The 15,935-nt window shown below is 41.3% G+C and overlaps 1 protein-coding gene across 4 annotated transcripts in view; it reads left to right on the top strand.

Moving 5' to 3' along the window:
• itpr3 (inositol 1,4,5-trisphosphate receptor, type 3) overlaps positions 1 to 15,935 on the top strand; it is a 299,458-nt gene that overhangs the window by 174,712 nt on the left and 108,811 nt on the right. For all 4 annotated transcript variants that reach the window (XM_072278612.1, XM_072278613.1, XM_072278611.1 and 1 more), the window contains 2 exons: positions 2,763 to 2,907; positions 13,749 to 13,893. In XM_072278612.1, coding sequence (XP_072134713.1) covers positions 2,763 to 2,907; positions 13,749 to 13,893 — 290 coding nt within the window. The remainder of the gene's footprint in view (positions 1 to 2,762; positions 2,908 to 13,748; positions 13,894 to 15,935) is intronic.

Below are 15,935 nucleotides of genomic sequence, written 5' to 3'. Positions count from 1 at the left end.
GGCATCTGAACTGGAAGGGGTAATAATATCCAAGCACTAAGGTTTGTTAGTGCTGCACAGAGAGGGGTGGAAGTTTAAACTAGAGTTGCAAGGGGATAGGAGCCAGAGTGTTAGAACAGAGAGTGGAGAGGTTGTGGACACAGATGTTGTTAAGACATCAGACAAAGTCAGGAATGGAAAGGCTGAGCATGGTGTATCTACTATCCTGAGCTTTGTATAATTCAATGCAAGGAGTATTGTAGGAAAGACAGCTGAGCTCGGGATATAGATCAACACCTGGAATTATGATATTGTAGCATTAGTGAGACTTGGTTGCAGGAGGGGCAGGACTGGCAGCTCAGTACTCTGGGGTTCCATTGTTTTAGACGCGACAGAGCGGGAGGGAATTAAGGAGGAGGGGTAGTGATACTAGTCAGGGAAAATGTTATGGCAGTGTTCAGTCAGGACAGACTGGAGAGCTCATCTAGTGGCTGGGACTGAGGAATAAGAAAGGTATGACCATGTTAATAGGGATAAAATACAGACCTCGCAACAGTCCGAGGGATTTAGATGAACAAATTTGTAGAGAGAGCGCAGACCTTATGCAAAAACATAAGGTTGTTATAGTAGGTGATTTTAACTTTCTACATATTGACTAGGTCACTCATTCTGTTAAAGGACAAGATGGGATAGAGTATGTCAGATGTGTTCAGGGAAGTTTCCATAATCAGTGCGTAGAGTCCCAATGAGAGAGTGTGCAATACTTGGTCTGCTGTTAGGGAATGAGGCAGGGCAGGTGACAGAGATTGTGTAGAGGAACACTTTGGATTTAGTAATCGTAATGCCAATGGTTTCAAAGTAAATATGCAGAAAGACAGGTTTGGTACATGAGTTGAGACTTAAATTGGAGAAGACCAATTTTGATGGTATGAGAAAGAATCTGGCAAGTGCGGATTGGGACAGGATAGATTATGTACTTCATAAGTGCATTCTGCAAATATTTAAGAACAAGTTCAGAATGGTAATCCACGCATGGAACCAAAAGAGATGGGTGAGATCTTAAATGATTTTTTTGCATTTGTATTTATTCAGGAGACAGACACAGAGTCTATAGAAGTGAGGCAAAACAGCATCAACTTCATGAACCCTATACAGATTACAGAGAAGGAGGTGTTTGCTATCTCAAGGCAAATTAGGTTGGGTAATTGCCCAGGGCCTGACAAGGTGTTACTTTGGATCATTTGGGAGGCAAGTGCAGAAGTTGTCAGGGTGCTAACAGGGATATTTAAATCTTCCTTAGCACAGGTGAAGAACTGGAGGATTGGAGGATAGCTAATGTTTTTCTGCTGGTTAAGAAAGGTTCTGAAAATAAAGCAGGAAATTATAGGCCAGTGAGCCTGACATCAGTAGTAGGAAAGTTATTGAAGGTACTCAAAAGAACCGGATATATGAATATTTGGGTAGTCAGTATGGCTTCATGAGTGGTATGTCGTGTCTAGCCAACCATATAGAATTTTTTGAGGAAGTAACCAGGAAAGATGATGAAGGCAAGGCAGTAGATGTTGTCTACATGGACTTTAGCAAGGCTTCTGACAAGGTCCCGCATGGGAGGTTGGTCAAGAGGGTTCAGTTGCTCAGCATTCAAGATGAGGTAGTAAACTGGATTACACATTTGCTTTGTGGAAAAAGTGAGAGAGTGGTAGTAGATGGTTGCTCTTCTGACTGAAGGCCTGTGACTAGTGGAGTGCCACAGGGATCGATGCTGGGTCTATTGTTGTTTGTCATCTATATCAATGATCTGGATGATAATGTGGTTAGCTGGATCAGCAAATTTAAAGATGACACCAGGATTAGCAGTTTAGTGGACAGTGAGGAAAACTATCACGGCTTGCAGCGGGATCTGGACCAGCCGGAAAAATGGGCTGAAAAATGGCAGATGGAAATTAATACAGACAAGTGCAAGGTGTTGCACTTCATTAGGACCAACTAGGGTCGGTCTTACACAGTGAACGGTAGGTCATTGAGTGTGGTAGGACTAAGGGATCTGGAAATACAAGTCCATAATTCATTAACAGTGGTATTACAGGTTGATAGGGTGGTAAAGATAGCCCTTGGCACATTGGCCTTCGTAAATCAAAGTACTGAATACAGGAAATGGGATGTTATGTTGAAGTTGTATAAGACATTGGTGAGGCCTAATTTGGAGTATAGTGTACGGTTTAGGTCACCTGTCTACAGGAATAATGTAAATAAGATTGAAAGGGTACAGAGAAAATTTGCAAGGACCTTGCCTGGCCTGGAGGACCTGAGTTATAAGGAAAGATTGAATAGATTAGGACTTTATTCCTTGGGATGTAGAAGACTGAGGGGAGATTGATGGAGGTATACAAAATAATGAGGGGTATCGATGGAGTAAATGCAAGCAAACTTTTTGCACTAAGGTTAGGTGGGACTACAACTGAAGGTCATGGGTTAAGGATGAAAAGTGAAAAGTTAAGGGGAATATGAGGGGAAGCTTCTTCACTCAGAGGGTGGTGAGAATGTGGAGTGAGCTGCCTGTGCAAGTGGTGCATGCAAGCTTGATTTCAATGTTTAAGAGAAGTTTGGGTAAGTACATGGATGGTAGGGGTATGACGGGATATGGCCCCGGTGCAAGTCGATGGGAGTAGACAGCTTTAGTGGTTTGGGATGGACTGTAGAACTTGTTTCTGTGCTGTGCTTTTCTATGACTTTATGCTGGTAAGAGAAAAGCTGATTTAAAAGAAACTAATTTTATTCTGTAGTTATGATTCAAATTTGAATGGGTCACGGGATGACAAGAAGAACAAATTCACTAATACGATGGAATTTATGGAAGATTACCTCAATGTTGTGGTGAATGAAGCACTTCCGTTTTTGGATGAGGAGAAGAATAAACTCACATATGAGGTATTTTTTTTTTTGTTCCCCTCCTTGTGACTAATTATGATTCTGACTCAGTGTGAGTAATCCTGACAATCTGTTGAAATCTTCAGAGCCACCTACACCAAAGGCTATTATTTTTCATTACATTTTCTACAGCTGACACATCATCTCTCAGCATGACCATGTTGAAGATCAATATTCTTTAAGCAGCTGCTCTATTCTTCAATGACTAGTTACATATATAAACATCCTCATTAATACTAGGAACAGTAGGTAAAATCTGGTTACTCAGCTGTGGATAGCTAACTCAACCTGCTGTAGAATTCTCTCGATATTTCTTCTATTTCCCTTGTCTTTCACATTGAAAAATTGCTTGTATCTGATTACTTAGCCTTCCAGTCACTTACCTCTTGAACTTCATGCTGTTTTTTCCTGCTTTAATATATTACATTTATTTTTCACTCTTCTCCTATAAGGATATTTTGCTGCACTCATCATGCCAGAGAGATAAAATTATTGGTGCAAACTCGAGGTTCTCTGCATGTCTTTGTTTCATCACAGGCATGTCATCTGGATAGTTAGCATAAGAGATCAAAGTTTATATTTCTGGCTGGTATATGTAAATTCTATATGTACGTATATAACCTGACATATTTATTTAGGAATGAGGAAAAGAACATAAAGACATAGGAGCAGAAGCAGACGACTTGGCACCTCAAGCCTGCCAACCATCTAATACGATTGCAGCTGATCTATGCTGGTCTCATCTTTTATTCTGTGTTAGTTCTCCATAGTCCTACAAAAAACTTTGATGGTTGGCAAAATCATGGTCTGCCTGTTGTGAATACCAGTAAGGAAGTTGAATGTGCTCAAACATCTATGGTACTTGGAAAACATGTAGAGCTATGAAATACCGAAGTTGACTACTCTTTTGCAGTCAACATAGAGGCCAGTGTTGGAGCATGGTAGGTCAATTGTTTGCAATGCCTGCCAGCAAGTTTGAGACTTGTGTTCACAAAGAAGGACCGGACTTCCTGTCACTTCCGACGGTGAATTTTGGCAGTCAGGAATGGAACATTTCCCTACAAGTTCCAGTTGTTTGTTTTAAAATTAATAAGGAAATAGGCCAAAGTTCATTCTGCATAGAGTAATGAACAAAAACTGATGAAGCTGTGGTTGTAAGGAAATATCTTATAAACTGCTAGTTCTGCAGCTCCCTGGTCTAAAGTTCCAAAAACACCCTGTCTTGGCCAATCAAGCAGAATCATTTCATCTCATGTAGTGCACACTGAAACCCTATTTCTTGAATACCCTGATGGTCTTTGACTGCTTGCTGTCTTCAAAGAATTTAGAACAATGATTATAGAACAAATAAAATAAGGTTCATACAGCATGAAACAGACTCTTAGGCCCAACTGGTCCATACTAACCAAGATACTGTACTTGTCTAAACTAGTCCCAAATGCTGGTGTTTTGCCCATATCCCTCTGAACCTCTCCTATCTGTATATCTGCCAAAGTATTTTTAAAATGTTGTTAATGTACCAGTCTCAACCCTTTCCTTTGACCATTCATTCCAAATATTGACTGGGTGAAATAGCGGCACCTCAGATTCCTATTAAATCTTTCCCCTTTTACCTTTAACATTTGCTCCCTAGATCTTTATTCCCAGTCCCTGGGTAAAATACTTTGCATTTATCCTATCAATGTCCCTCATAATTTTATGACCTCCATAAGAGCACCCCTCATTCTCCTTTGCTTTAGTGAAAAAGTCCCAACCTGCTCAACCTCTCTGCATCTCTCAGTCCCTCCAGTCCCGGCAACATCCTGGATGTTTTCTAGTTAATGGCATCTTTCCTACAGCAGGGTGACCAAAAGTGACACAAAATTCTAAGTATGGCCTCATGAATGTTGTCTACAATTGCAACATAACGTCTCGACTTATACTTTCAGTGTTCTAATTGATGAAGGTCAACATGCCAAAAGCCTTTTTCATACCTGGTCTAACTGTGATGCTACTTCCAGTGAGCTTGTACTCCTTGGTCCCTCTGTTCTCCAACACTCCCCAGCATCCTATTGTTAGCTGTAATTGTCCTATCCTGATTGTTTTTTCCAAAATGCAGCGCCTCTGTCTTACCTGAATTGAACTCCATTTGCCATTGCTTAGCCCACTCAGCCAGCTGATCAACTTCTTTAGGTCCTGATAATGTTTTCACTGTCAATGAAATCACCTATTTTAGAGTTATTTGCAAGCTAAGTAACCATGCCTCACTGATTCTCATCAAATCATTTATATGGATCACAAATAGCTTTGGACTAAAACTGAGCCATGGAGAGCACCATTAGTCATGGATCTCAAGTCTGAAAAGTAACCTTCCATCATCACCCTCTGCTTCCAGCCATCAAGAAAATTGTGTCTCTCGTTAGCTAATACACCCTGGATCCCATGCAGGTTAAATTCCCATGTAAATTTATTGGCATCTGTTCTACAGTTTCTTTCTGACTTCCAAATGTCATATATCAGTGTGGGAATCTGAAATGAACTGAATCATGCACTGCAGCTAACTGGGCATTCTGTGTGAAACAGTAACTCATAGTCAGCACAATCTGGCCCCAAATGATTAAGTTTGGCAATTAGTTTTGAGAAAAGTGAGGGCCTTAAAGAATGTCCAATCTTGGAGCAGTCAGACTGAACTATGGAAATCAAGAGAAACAATAAAAAACAAACTAGCAAAGGCTCTATTTCCTCATTTCACCAACAACAGGAGATTCCAGTTAAATGAAAGAACTTGGATAAGTGCAAGGAATATTAAATATCTGATAGAAGTTTGAGAATTAACAAACAAAGTAATAAAACTGATAAAGGTATGTGAACAGATCTGGGAAAAGAAATAAAATGTAATTGTGAGACTGGTTTCTAATGACCAGAACTTCCAGCAACCTGTGTTCATTATTGGTTAGTGCCTTAGTCAGCATTTACTGGTGCTAGAAAGTTTGTGAACCCTGTAGTATTTTCTCTGTTTCTGCATAAACATAACCTAAAATGAAACCAGACATTCACATAAGTCTAAAACTAGATAAAGAGAACCCAATTAAATAAATAACACAAAACATTATACTTGTTCATTAACTTATTGTGAAAAATTATCCAATATTGCATGCATTTGCTGGAAAACGTATGTGAACCATTACTTTCAGTAACTGGTGGAACCCTGTTATACAGCAATAATGTCAACCAAATGATTCCAGTAACTGTTGATCAGTCATACACATTGGCTTGGAGGAATTTTAGGACATTCCTCCTTACAAACTGCTTCAACTTAGGGATGTTATTGGGCTTCCTTGCATGAGCTGCTTGCTTCAGGTCCTTCCACAACATTTCTATAGGGTTAAGGTCAGGACTTTGACTCAGCCATACCAAAACACAAATTTTCTTCTTTTTAAACTATTCTTTTGTTGATTTACTCTTGCCTCTCGGATCATTGTCTTGTTGCCTTATCCAATTTCTATTAAGCTTCAGGTGATGGACTGCTACCCTGCCATTCTCCTGTAAAATGTCTTAATACAATTTTGAATTGATTGGTCCCTCAACGATTGCAAACCGTCCAGGCCCTGAGGCAGCAAGGCAGCCTCAAACCATGATGCTCCTTCCACCATACTTCACAATTGTGATGAGGTTTTGGTATGGGTGTACAGTGGCCTTTTTCCTCTGAACATAGCAGTGTGCATTTCTGCCAAAAAGTTTTACTTTTGTCTCATCTGTCCATAAAATATTGTCCTAGAAGTGTTGTGGAACATCCAGGTTGCCTTTTGCAAACTGGAGATGTGTAGCAATTTTTTTTGGAACTGTGGTTTCCTCCATAGTGTCTTTCCATGAACACCATTCTTATTCAGTGTTTTTCTTATAGTGGACACATGAACAGAGACTTTAGCAAGTTCTGGAGATTTCTGCAGATGTTTTGTTGTTACCCTTGGATTCTTTTATACCTCTTTCAGCATTGCACATTGTCCTCTTGGTGTGATCTTTGCTGGATGCCCACTCCTACAGAAAGAAGCAACAGCACTGAATTTCCTTCATTTGTAGACAATTTCTCTTACTGTGGACTGATGAACACTCAGGTCTTTAGAAATGTTTTTGCAGCCTCTTTCAGCTTCATGCGTCCCTACAGGTTTTCTTCTAAGGGCCTCTGGAAGTTGCTTTGTTCAAAGCATGGTGCAGATAAACAGGATTTTCTTCAGAAGAGCCCGTAACCTCACTTTGTGCATCTTTTTAATAGGGCAGGGTACCACTACAACCCACACTTCCAATTTCATCGTATTGATTGAAACACCTGACTCCAAATAGCTTTTGTAGAAGGCATTACCCTAGAGGTTCACATACTTTTTCTAACAAATACATGTAATATTGGATCATTTTTCTCAACAAATAAATGAACAAGTATAACGTATTTTGTGTTTTTATTTAATTGAGTTCTCTTTATTTAGTTTTAGGACCTTCATGAAAATCTGATCACATTTTAGGTCATATTTATGCTGAAATAGAGAAAATTCTACAGGGTTCACAAACTTTGTAGCACCACTGTAGTATGTCTGTTCCCCACAAAATGTTGGACAGTTTATCAATGACAACGCTTTGCAGGTTTGTAGGGACCTTACTTAGGCCAATGGCATGTTAAAGTTGTCAAAATGTGTCAATGTGTCGTGAAATCAAAGAGGGAGCATGTAGCAATATTGGCAAGTGAATAAAAGAATGTCCCAAGAGTGTTTTGCAAGAGCAAAAGGAAAACATAGGAATGAATAGCACCAACTTGAACCATAAAGATAAACTGTGTGTGTAGCTGAAGGATGTTGGAAAGGTTCTTTATGACTTTTGGTGACTCACTTTGCACGAGGGAGATATGATAACTGAAATTATAGTTAAGGCAAAAGAGTATTAAGTATTAGATAAACACTCACTTGGGTGTTTAAGAGCAAGGGAATTGTTATCATTAATAATAGGTAAATTATCAAGCTCAAGTGAAGTGTATTCCCCAACTATTAAAATGAGCATGGAAGGAAACCTGGGAGCCTTGGATAATTCTTCAGTGAATGCAGTGGTGCTGAAGGACTGATGGCATACTGTTGTTAACAAAAGGATACAGGAATCAATAAAAGAATTACTGGCAAGTTAGCTTGTCTTTGGCGTTAGGCATATTATCGGAATCCATTCCGAAGAACAGTATAAACGTTGAATTCAAAAGACACAGATTAATCAGGGGCAAATGTGAGGAAATCTGCAGATGCTGGAATTTCAAGCACCACACATAAAAGTTGCTGGTGAACGCAGCAGGCCAGGCAGCATCTCTAGGAATAGGTACAACTGACGTTTCAGGCCTAGACCCTTCGTCAGGACTAACTGAAAGAAGAGCTAGTAAGAGATTTGAAAGTGGGAGGGGGAGGGGGAGGGGGAGAGCAGAAATGATAGGAGGAGAAGACAGGAGGGGGAGAGATGGAGTCAAGAGCTGGACAGGTGATTGGCAAAAGGGATATGAGAGGATCATGGGACAGGAGGCCTAGGGAGAAAGAAAAGGGGGAGGGGGGAAGCCTAGAGGATGGGCAAGGGGTATAGTGAGAGGGACAGAGGGAGAAAAAGGAGAGTGAGAAAAAGAATGTGTGTATATAAATAAATAAATAGCGGATGGGGTATGAGGGGGAGGTGGAGCATTAGCGGAAGTTTGAGAAGTCAATATTAATGCCATCGGGTTGGAGGCTATCCGGACGGAATATAAGGTGTTGTTCCTCCAACCTGACTTTGGCTTCACCTTTAAAGTAGAAAGAGGCCGTGGATAGACATACCAGAATGGGAATAGGACGTGGAATTAAAATGTGTGGCCACTGGGAGATGCTGCTTTCTCTGGCGGACAGAGCGTAGGTGTTCAGCAAAGCGGTCTCCCAGTCTGCGTCGGGTCTCGCCAATATATAGAAGGCCGCATCGGGAGCACCGGACGCGGTATATCACCCCAGCCGACTCACATGTGAAGTGTTGCTTCACCAGGAAGGACTGTCTGGGGCCCTGAATGGTGGTGAGGGAGGAAGTGTAAGGGCACGTGTAGCACTTGTTCCGCTTGCAAGGATAAGTGCCAGGAGGGAGATCGGTGAGGAGGGATGAGGAGGACGAATGGACAAGGGAGTTGCGTAGGGAGCGATCCCTGCGGAAGATGGGGGGGGGGAGGGAAAGATGTGCTTAGTGGTGGGATCCCGTTGGAGGTGGCGGAAGTAACGGAGAATAATATGTTGGACCCGGAGGCTGGTGGGATGGTAGGTGAGGACCAGGGGAACCCTATCCCTAGTGGGGTGGCGGGAGGATGGAGTGAGAGCAGATGTGCGTGAAATGGGGGAGATGCGTTTGAGAGCAGAGTTGATGGTGGAGGAAGGGAGGCCCCTTTCTTTAAAAAAGGACTTCTCCCTCATCCTGGAATGAAAAGCCTCATCCTGAGGGCAGATGCGGCGGAGATGGAGGAATTGCGAGAAGGGGATGGCATTTTTGCAAGAGACAGGGTGAGAAGAGGAATTGTCCAGATAGCTGTGAGAGTCAGTAGGCTTATAGTAGACATCAGTTGATAAGCTGTCTCCAGAGATAGAGACAGAAAGATCTAGAAAGGAGAGGGATGTGTCGGAAATGGACCAGGTAAACTTGAGGGCAGGGGGAAAGTTGGAGGCAAAGTTAATGAAGTGAACGAGCTCAGCATGCATGCAGGAAGCAGCGCCAATGCAGTCGTCGATGTAGCGAAGGAAAAGTCGGGGAGAGATACCAGAATAGGTTTGAAACATAGATTGTTCCACAAAGCCAACAAAAAGGCAGGCATAGCTAGGACCCATACGGGTGCCCATGGCTACACCTTTAGTTTGGAGGAAGTGGGAGAAGCCAAAGGAGAAATTATTAAGAGTAAGGATTAATTCCGCTAGATGGAGCAGAGTGGTGATAGAGGGGAACTGGTTAGGTCTGGAATCCAAAAAGAAGCAGAGAGCTTTGAGACCTTCCTGATGGGGGATGGAAGTATTTAGGGACTGCCCCACCTCCCCCTCGTACCCCGTCCGTTATTTATTTATTTATATACACATATTCTTTTTCTCTCTCTCCTTTTTCTCCCTCTCACTATACCCCTTGCCCATCCTCTGGGCTTCCCCCCTCCCCTTTTTCTTTCTCCCTAGGCCTCCTGTCCCATGATCCTCTCATATCCCTTTTGCCAATCAACTGTCCAGCTCTTGGCTCCATCCCTCCCCCTCCTGTCATCTCGTATCATTTCTGATCTCCCCCTCCCCCTCCCACTTTCAAATCTCTTATTAGCTCTTCTTTCAGTTAGTCCTGACGAAGGGTCTTGGCCCGAAACGTCGACTGTACCTCTTCCTAGAGATGCTGCCTGGCCTGCTGCGTTCACCAGCAACTTTTATGTGAGATTAATTCAGGGCAATCATTATGGATTGTTGTGAACTTGATTGAATTCTTTGATCTGATGGTGAGAAGCACGGAAGAAAACTATGCATGTACCAAGGCTTTTGAGAAGGTCCTACCTGGAATAATATGCCGTAGAACCCAAGAGAAGGAGGTATATTTGATCCATATTTGGCCCAGTAACAGGAAGTAATAAGTAATTGTTGATGGGTGTTTCAGTGATTGGAGGGAAGTTATATTTATGACTGGGTTTGCACAGGGCTCAGTAACTGGTTTTTCTTTTAAAATAAATATTGTCATGATTAGGACTTAAAAGTAGCAGGCATGATGATAAAAATTCTAGTTAATGCAAAAACCAGTGCCACCTTTGACAATAAGGACAAAAGCAGTGGACTCCAAGGAGATGTTGACGATCTGATTGGCTGGGCAGAAGAGTAACATATAGAGTTTAATCAAGCAATGTGTGACGTAGTTTATTTTGGGAGGTTCAGCAAGGCAACAGAATATCCAGTGGATGGAAGAGTATTGAATGGTGTGAAGGAACTGAGGAATCTCGGAGTATTTGCACATAGATCCTTAGTGATAGCAAAAGTAATCAGTGAGGTTGGTAAAATGGCATGCATTGTGCTGTTCTTTATTAGATGACATCACAGGTGGATAGGGTTGTAAAGGGAGGTCTTGGCACATAAATCAGGGCATTAAGTAAGGAATTGGGATATTATGTTGAAGATGTACTGTATAAGATGTTTTTGATGTGAAATTGAGAGTATTGTGTGTGGTTCTGGTCACCTACCTACAGGAAAGATATCAATAAGCTTGAAAGAGTGCAGAGAAAATTTACAACGATGTTGCCGGGAGTTGAGGATCTGAGTCATAGAGGAAGGTTGAATATTCACTGGAGTGGAGGAGAATGAGGGGATATCAAAATTAATAGAGAGGGAGAATGTATGCAAGCTGTTTCCTTTCATGTTGGCTGAGACTAAAACCAGAGGTCATGCGTTTAGAGTGAAAGGTGAAATATTTATGATGAGTCTGGGGGAGAGCTTTTTCTCTCAGAGGGAGGTGCAGATGTGGAAAGAACTGCCAGCAGTTATGTTCGATGAGGTTCAATTGGAACAATTTAGAGAAGTTTGGAATAGATACATGGATGAGAGGGGTATGGAGGGATATGGTCTGGGCATGATGGAATGAGGCAAAAGATCAGGTCAGCATGAAATAGATGGGCCAAAGGACCTCTTTCTGTGCTGTAGTACTGTATCATTCAATGTCTGTGAAGACTAGAATTTAATAGCAGCATTTGGTTCTAGAATTGTACACAATACTATCTAGGCTACAGATTAAATACCCCACCTAAGTTTTGATACCACAATATAGGAATGATGTGTTTGAACTGGAGAGAGTGTAAAGAGGTTTTGTGGTGCTACAGAGATGCAAGAGATTGCAGAATTTTGGGGGACCACAAGATGCTGGAGGAACTCAGTGGGCTAGGCAGCAAGTATGGAGGGAAATGAAGTCAAGGTTTTGGGTCAAGACGCTTTCTGGTTTTGGAAAACTGTAGGAAAGGTTGGGTTGTTTTGGAAAGGAGGCAGAGAAATATTTTAAAATGATGAGAAGACTAGATAGAGAAAATAGTGAGGTCCAGTTTTCCCAGCAGAGGATTAAAAAACAAAGGGCCGTAGATTTAGAATGGTTTATTAGATTAGAAGGGAGATGCGGGGTAGAAAAAACAACCAGGTGTGGCTGCATTTGGAACTCACTACCGGAAAGGATGGAAGAAGTGTATAAACACATTTAAACGCTCCGAAGATATGTAACTGAAGAATTCTAATCTCCACACTACAAACTAAAAGATGGAAGGTGGGATTAGGCCGGGATCTCTTTTGCGAGTGTCACAATCATAGCCAGTGCTGTTAATTTTCTCTGGTTCTATGATTTGCCACTGATTTTAAGGTTTTGTCCATGAGCTTCTGAATACTTACCTCCATTGTCTTCACAATAGACATTATGACTTGAGATAATAATTGCCTCACACTTGTTCCATGAGTGTTGCAGATGAGGCCAGAAGCTTGTGCACAGTGAACACCCACAGATAGCCAATACCTCCATTCAGGCATCTCTTGTGCTCTGTTGTTGAACTTGATGTTCGAGTTAATCTCCTTCCATAACCATACACAACAAAGGAACTTCCCCACTATACTATTAAATGCCATGTTTATTGTCATATGCACAGATATGGTGAGATGCAGTTCTAATGAAAAACTTGCTTGTCAGTTTTGAGTTAGTTACTGGATGATTTCTGCTAGTTGTTGCTACAATTCTACAAGTATTTGGTGCACCCAACTATTGCTGTACTATTAGGTACTCCTTCTGAAATGCAGTCAACACTGGAAAAATAAGCAGAGGGAACACACACCAGGGTACTTTGATGTAAGAATGAGAGAGGGAAGAAAAGTTCCTATGATGCAGCCAAATTGGCACAGGAATGTAATGAAGGAAATTCTCCAAACAAACATCAGTGAGGAAGAGTGTGGGAGATGTTTCATTAAGGATGTTATGATTGGAAACTTTGATCTACTGCATCCACAGCTCCAAAATCAGAAGAGGACATGGATTGCTAATTCAGTAGCGAGCAAGGTGCATTAAAGCGCATGCACATTTCATTCTTTGACATCTTATGCTTCACTCTCCACTTTTGGATAAGGAAGGTTATTGATGCTCTCTGTGGAAGAATAACTCTGTTATTCTCAGTGTGAGGAACTGACGTTGTGATGATGACCAATCTTGCCACGTTTTATCACTTGCCAACATTAAGTTCAAACTCAACTGATGTTACCATTACCTCTGCTGCACTGTGGCCACAGTCAGTGAACCCAAGGATCTTTAAACAGATTAGCGTTGCTTTCATTCATTAGGGTTCTACTGTCCCATTTTATTCAAAACTACAGGATAGCATTTATAATACCTGCTGACATAATGACTTCCGATGCCCATGTGCACCTTGTTCACTGTTGAGCAGCACACGTGTAATGAACATCATTCTGACGTTAGAATTGTAATACAGTTGGAATTCTGAATCAAACCATGCAATGCTGCAATTAATCAATCTTGTGCAGTACCTGCCTTTGTCTCTCATACTATTCTTGGGAACTGCTGTCTACAAGTAAAGCATGTCTGAAGGAAGACATGACTTTTCATGGGTGATCTTGCAGATACTCCTTCGTACTAGGCAGAAAATGGTTCGGCACAGCCAAGAAGGGCCAAAGGGCCTGTTTCTGTGCTGTAGTTTTTCTGTGGTTTCTATGGTTTCTAATATTTATTGTACTGATTGAATAAAGTACTTATTTACTGAGCAGGCTAAGGAATCTAGTCTTGCTTTTGTGTGTGCATTCAAGAATTCAATATCACTGATCTTTCTGTTTTACTTTCTATTCCAGGTGGTCAGCTTGGCTAGACATCTGATTTATTTTGGTTTCTACAGCTTTGCTGAGCTCTTGAGGCTAACCAGGACAATCCTCAGTATAATAGATTGTATACACAATCCCAGTGATACAGACATGGTGTATCAGGAAGAGAGCTCTGGTAGGCATTTCAAGTGAATAGTTTGGTTCACCGGTTATTTATTTTTGATGTGCTGCCTTTCCCATCAGGCTGCAGGTAAAAACTACAAATTCACTATTTGCATCATGAATGCACCCTACTGGAAATTTTACATTCCTGGCCCCAAGACCAACCTTCCCTGGTTTTGGGCTCAAGAACAGCATGGCTATTTATATTGTTCTGCATTTAACATTCCTGATAAATCTGTTCTCCTCATCCATTGTTAATTCAGGAATGTAGCAGATTTATGCGGCATCAAATATTGACCTACATCTTTGAGTGAACTTCCCACCTGTTTCTAGAGGGGAATTTTTCACCTACCTCAGGACCTCAGTCAGAATGGTGACAGGAATATCAACAGTAGATAGTGGGAAAATATTATCATATTGGATTTTGAAAAACTGAAAGGAGAATTGGTGTATGTAACATGAAAATAACTTGCACCCTCAACTTGTAATACCTTGGTCTTATAGTCTACTTAGAATTACAGAGTTAGGTATTAATATTTCTTAGTATGTAAATATCCACTCATCTAGTTTGGAAATAAGAGAACAGTCCTTCACATGGCTGAAGATTGAAACAAACCTCTGTTTTACTGTTCATTTTGCATTATATCTATACAAAATTATGCAAGTATACCTGTATATCCTGTGCCACTAAGGGAAAAAAGTCTTGTGAAGTAATCCTGCTTGTATGAAGAAAGAAGAATACGTAAGGTTTTAGGAAGCAGGTTTCAGTCACATCTCTTGAGAGCTTTGAGGCAGCCAGGAAGAAACTTAAGAAGGGACTTAGAAAAGCTAGAAGGGGATATAAGAGGTCCTTTGTGTGTAGAACTTAGGAAAACCCCAAGGCATTCTACATGTACCACACGTGAAAAACAGGAGAACAGGAGTGAGGATAGGATTGATCAGGGATAAAAGAGGAAACGTGCCTGGGATTGCAGGAGTGGAGAAGTTCATACTGAATACATTGCTTCAGTGTTCACCAGTGCGAGGGACCTTAACAAATGTGAGAACAGTGTAGAAGAGGGCAACATGTCAACTTTAAGAACTTTTGTAGAACATTAGGATAGATGAGTCCCCGGAGTTGGAAGAGACACACGACAGGCTGCTATAAAAAGTGAAGGAAGAGATTGGTGCACCATTGGCGATGATCTTTTTTTGTCATTGCTGACCACAAGAATAGTACAAGATTATTAGAGGACAGCGAAAGATAATTGGAGGGGGCCAACGTTAGTCCTCTGTTCAAGAAACATAATAATCCTCGGAATTATAGACCAGTGAGTCTTGCGTCAGTGTGGGAAAAACTACTAGAGGATTCTTTGAGACATGATTTATGAGCATTTGGAGAAGCATAGTCTAACTAGAGATAATCTGCATGGCTTTGTGAGAGGCCGGTCATGTCTTACAAGCATGATTGAATTCTTTGAAAAGTGACAAATCAAATTGATGAAGATAGAGCAGAGGATGTGGTGTATACATATTTAGGTAAGGTACTGGACAAGCTTCTCTCTGGTAGGCTTGTTCAGAAAGTCAGGAGGCATGGGATCCAGTGAAACTTGGCTGTGTGGATTTGGAATTGACTTGTCCAAAGACACAGACAGCGAGTGTAGTAGATGGAGAATATCTGCCTGGAGTCGGGATCACTTTTTGATTATAAGTGATTAAGTCAATGAAGAAGTGGAAAGGTGGGTTAGTGATTTTGCAGATGTCACGAAGACTGCGTGTAATGCAGGAAGTTGTCTTAGGTTACACCAGGACATTGATAGAATGCAGAGCTAGTCTGAGAAGAGGCAGATAGAGTTCATTCTGGAAAAGTGTGAAATGATTCACTTTGGAAGATTGAGCTTGAAGTCAGAGTACAGAGTGAATGGCAGAATTCTTAGCAATGTGGAGGAGCAGAGGGAGCTTGAGATTCTCATCCATAGATCCCTCAAAGTTGTTGCACTAGCTGATGTGTAGTTAAGAAGGTGTATGGTGTGTTGGCCTTCATTAGTTGGGGGATTGAGTTCAACAGCTATGAGG

This window comes from Mobula birostris, chromosome 14 (assembly GCF_030028105.1).
Source record: "Mobula birostris isolate sMobBir1 chromosome 14, sMobBir1.hap1, whole genome shotgun sequence".
NCBI classification, from domain to species: domain Eukaryota; kingdom Metazoa; phylum Chordata; class Chondrichthyes; order Myliobatiformes; family Myliobatidae; genus Mobula; species Mobula birostris.
Note: the sequence above shows the minus strand (reverse complement) of the source record. Positions and strands in the feature narration are given on the sequence as shown.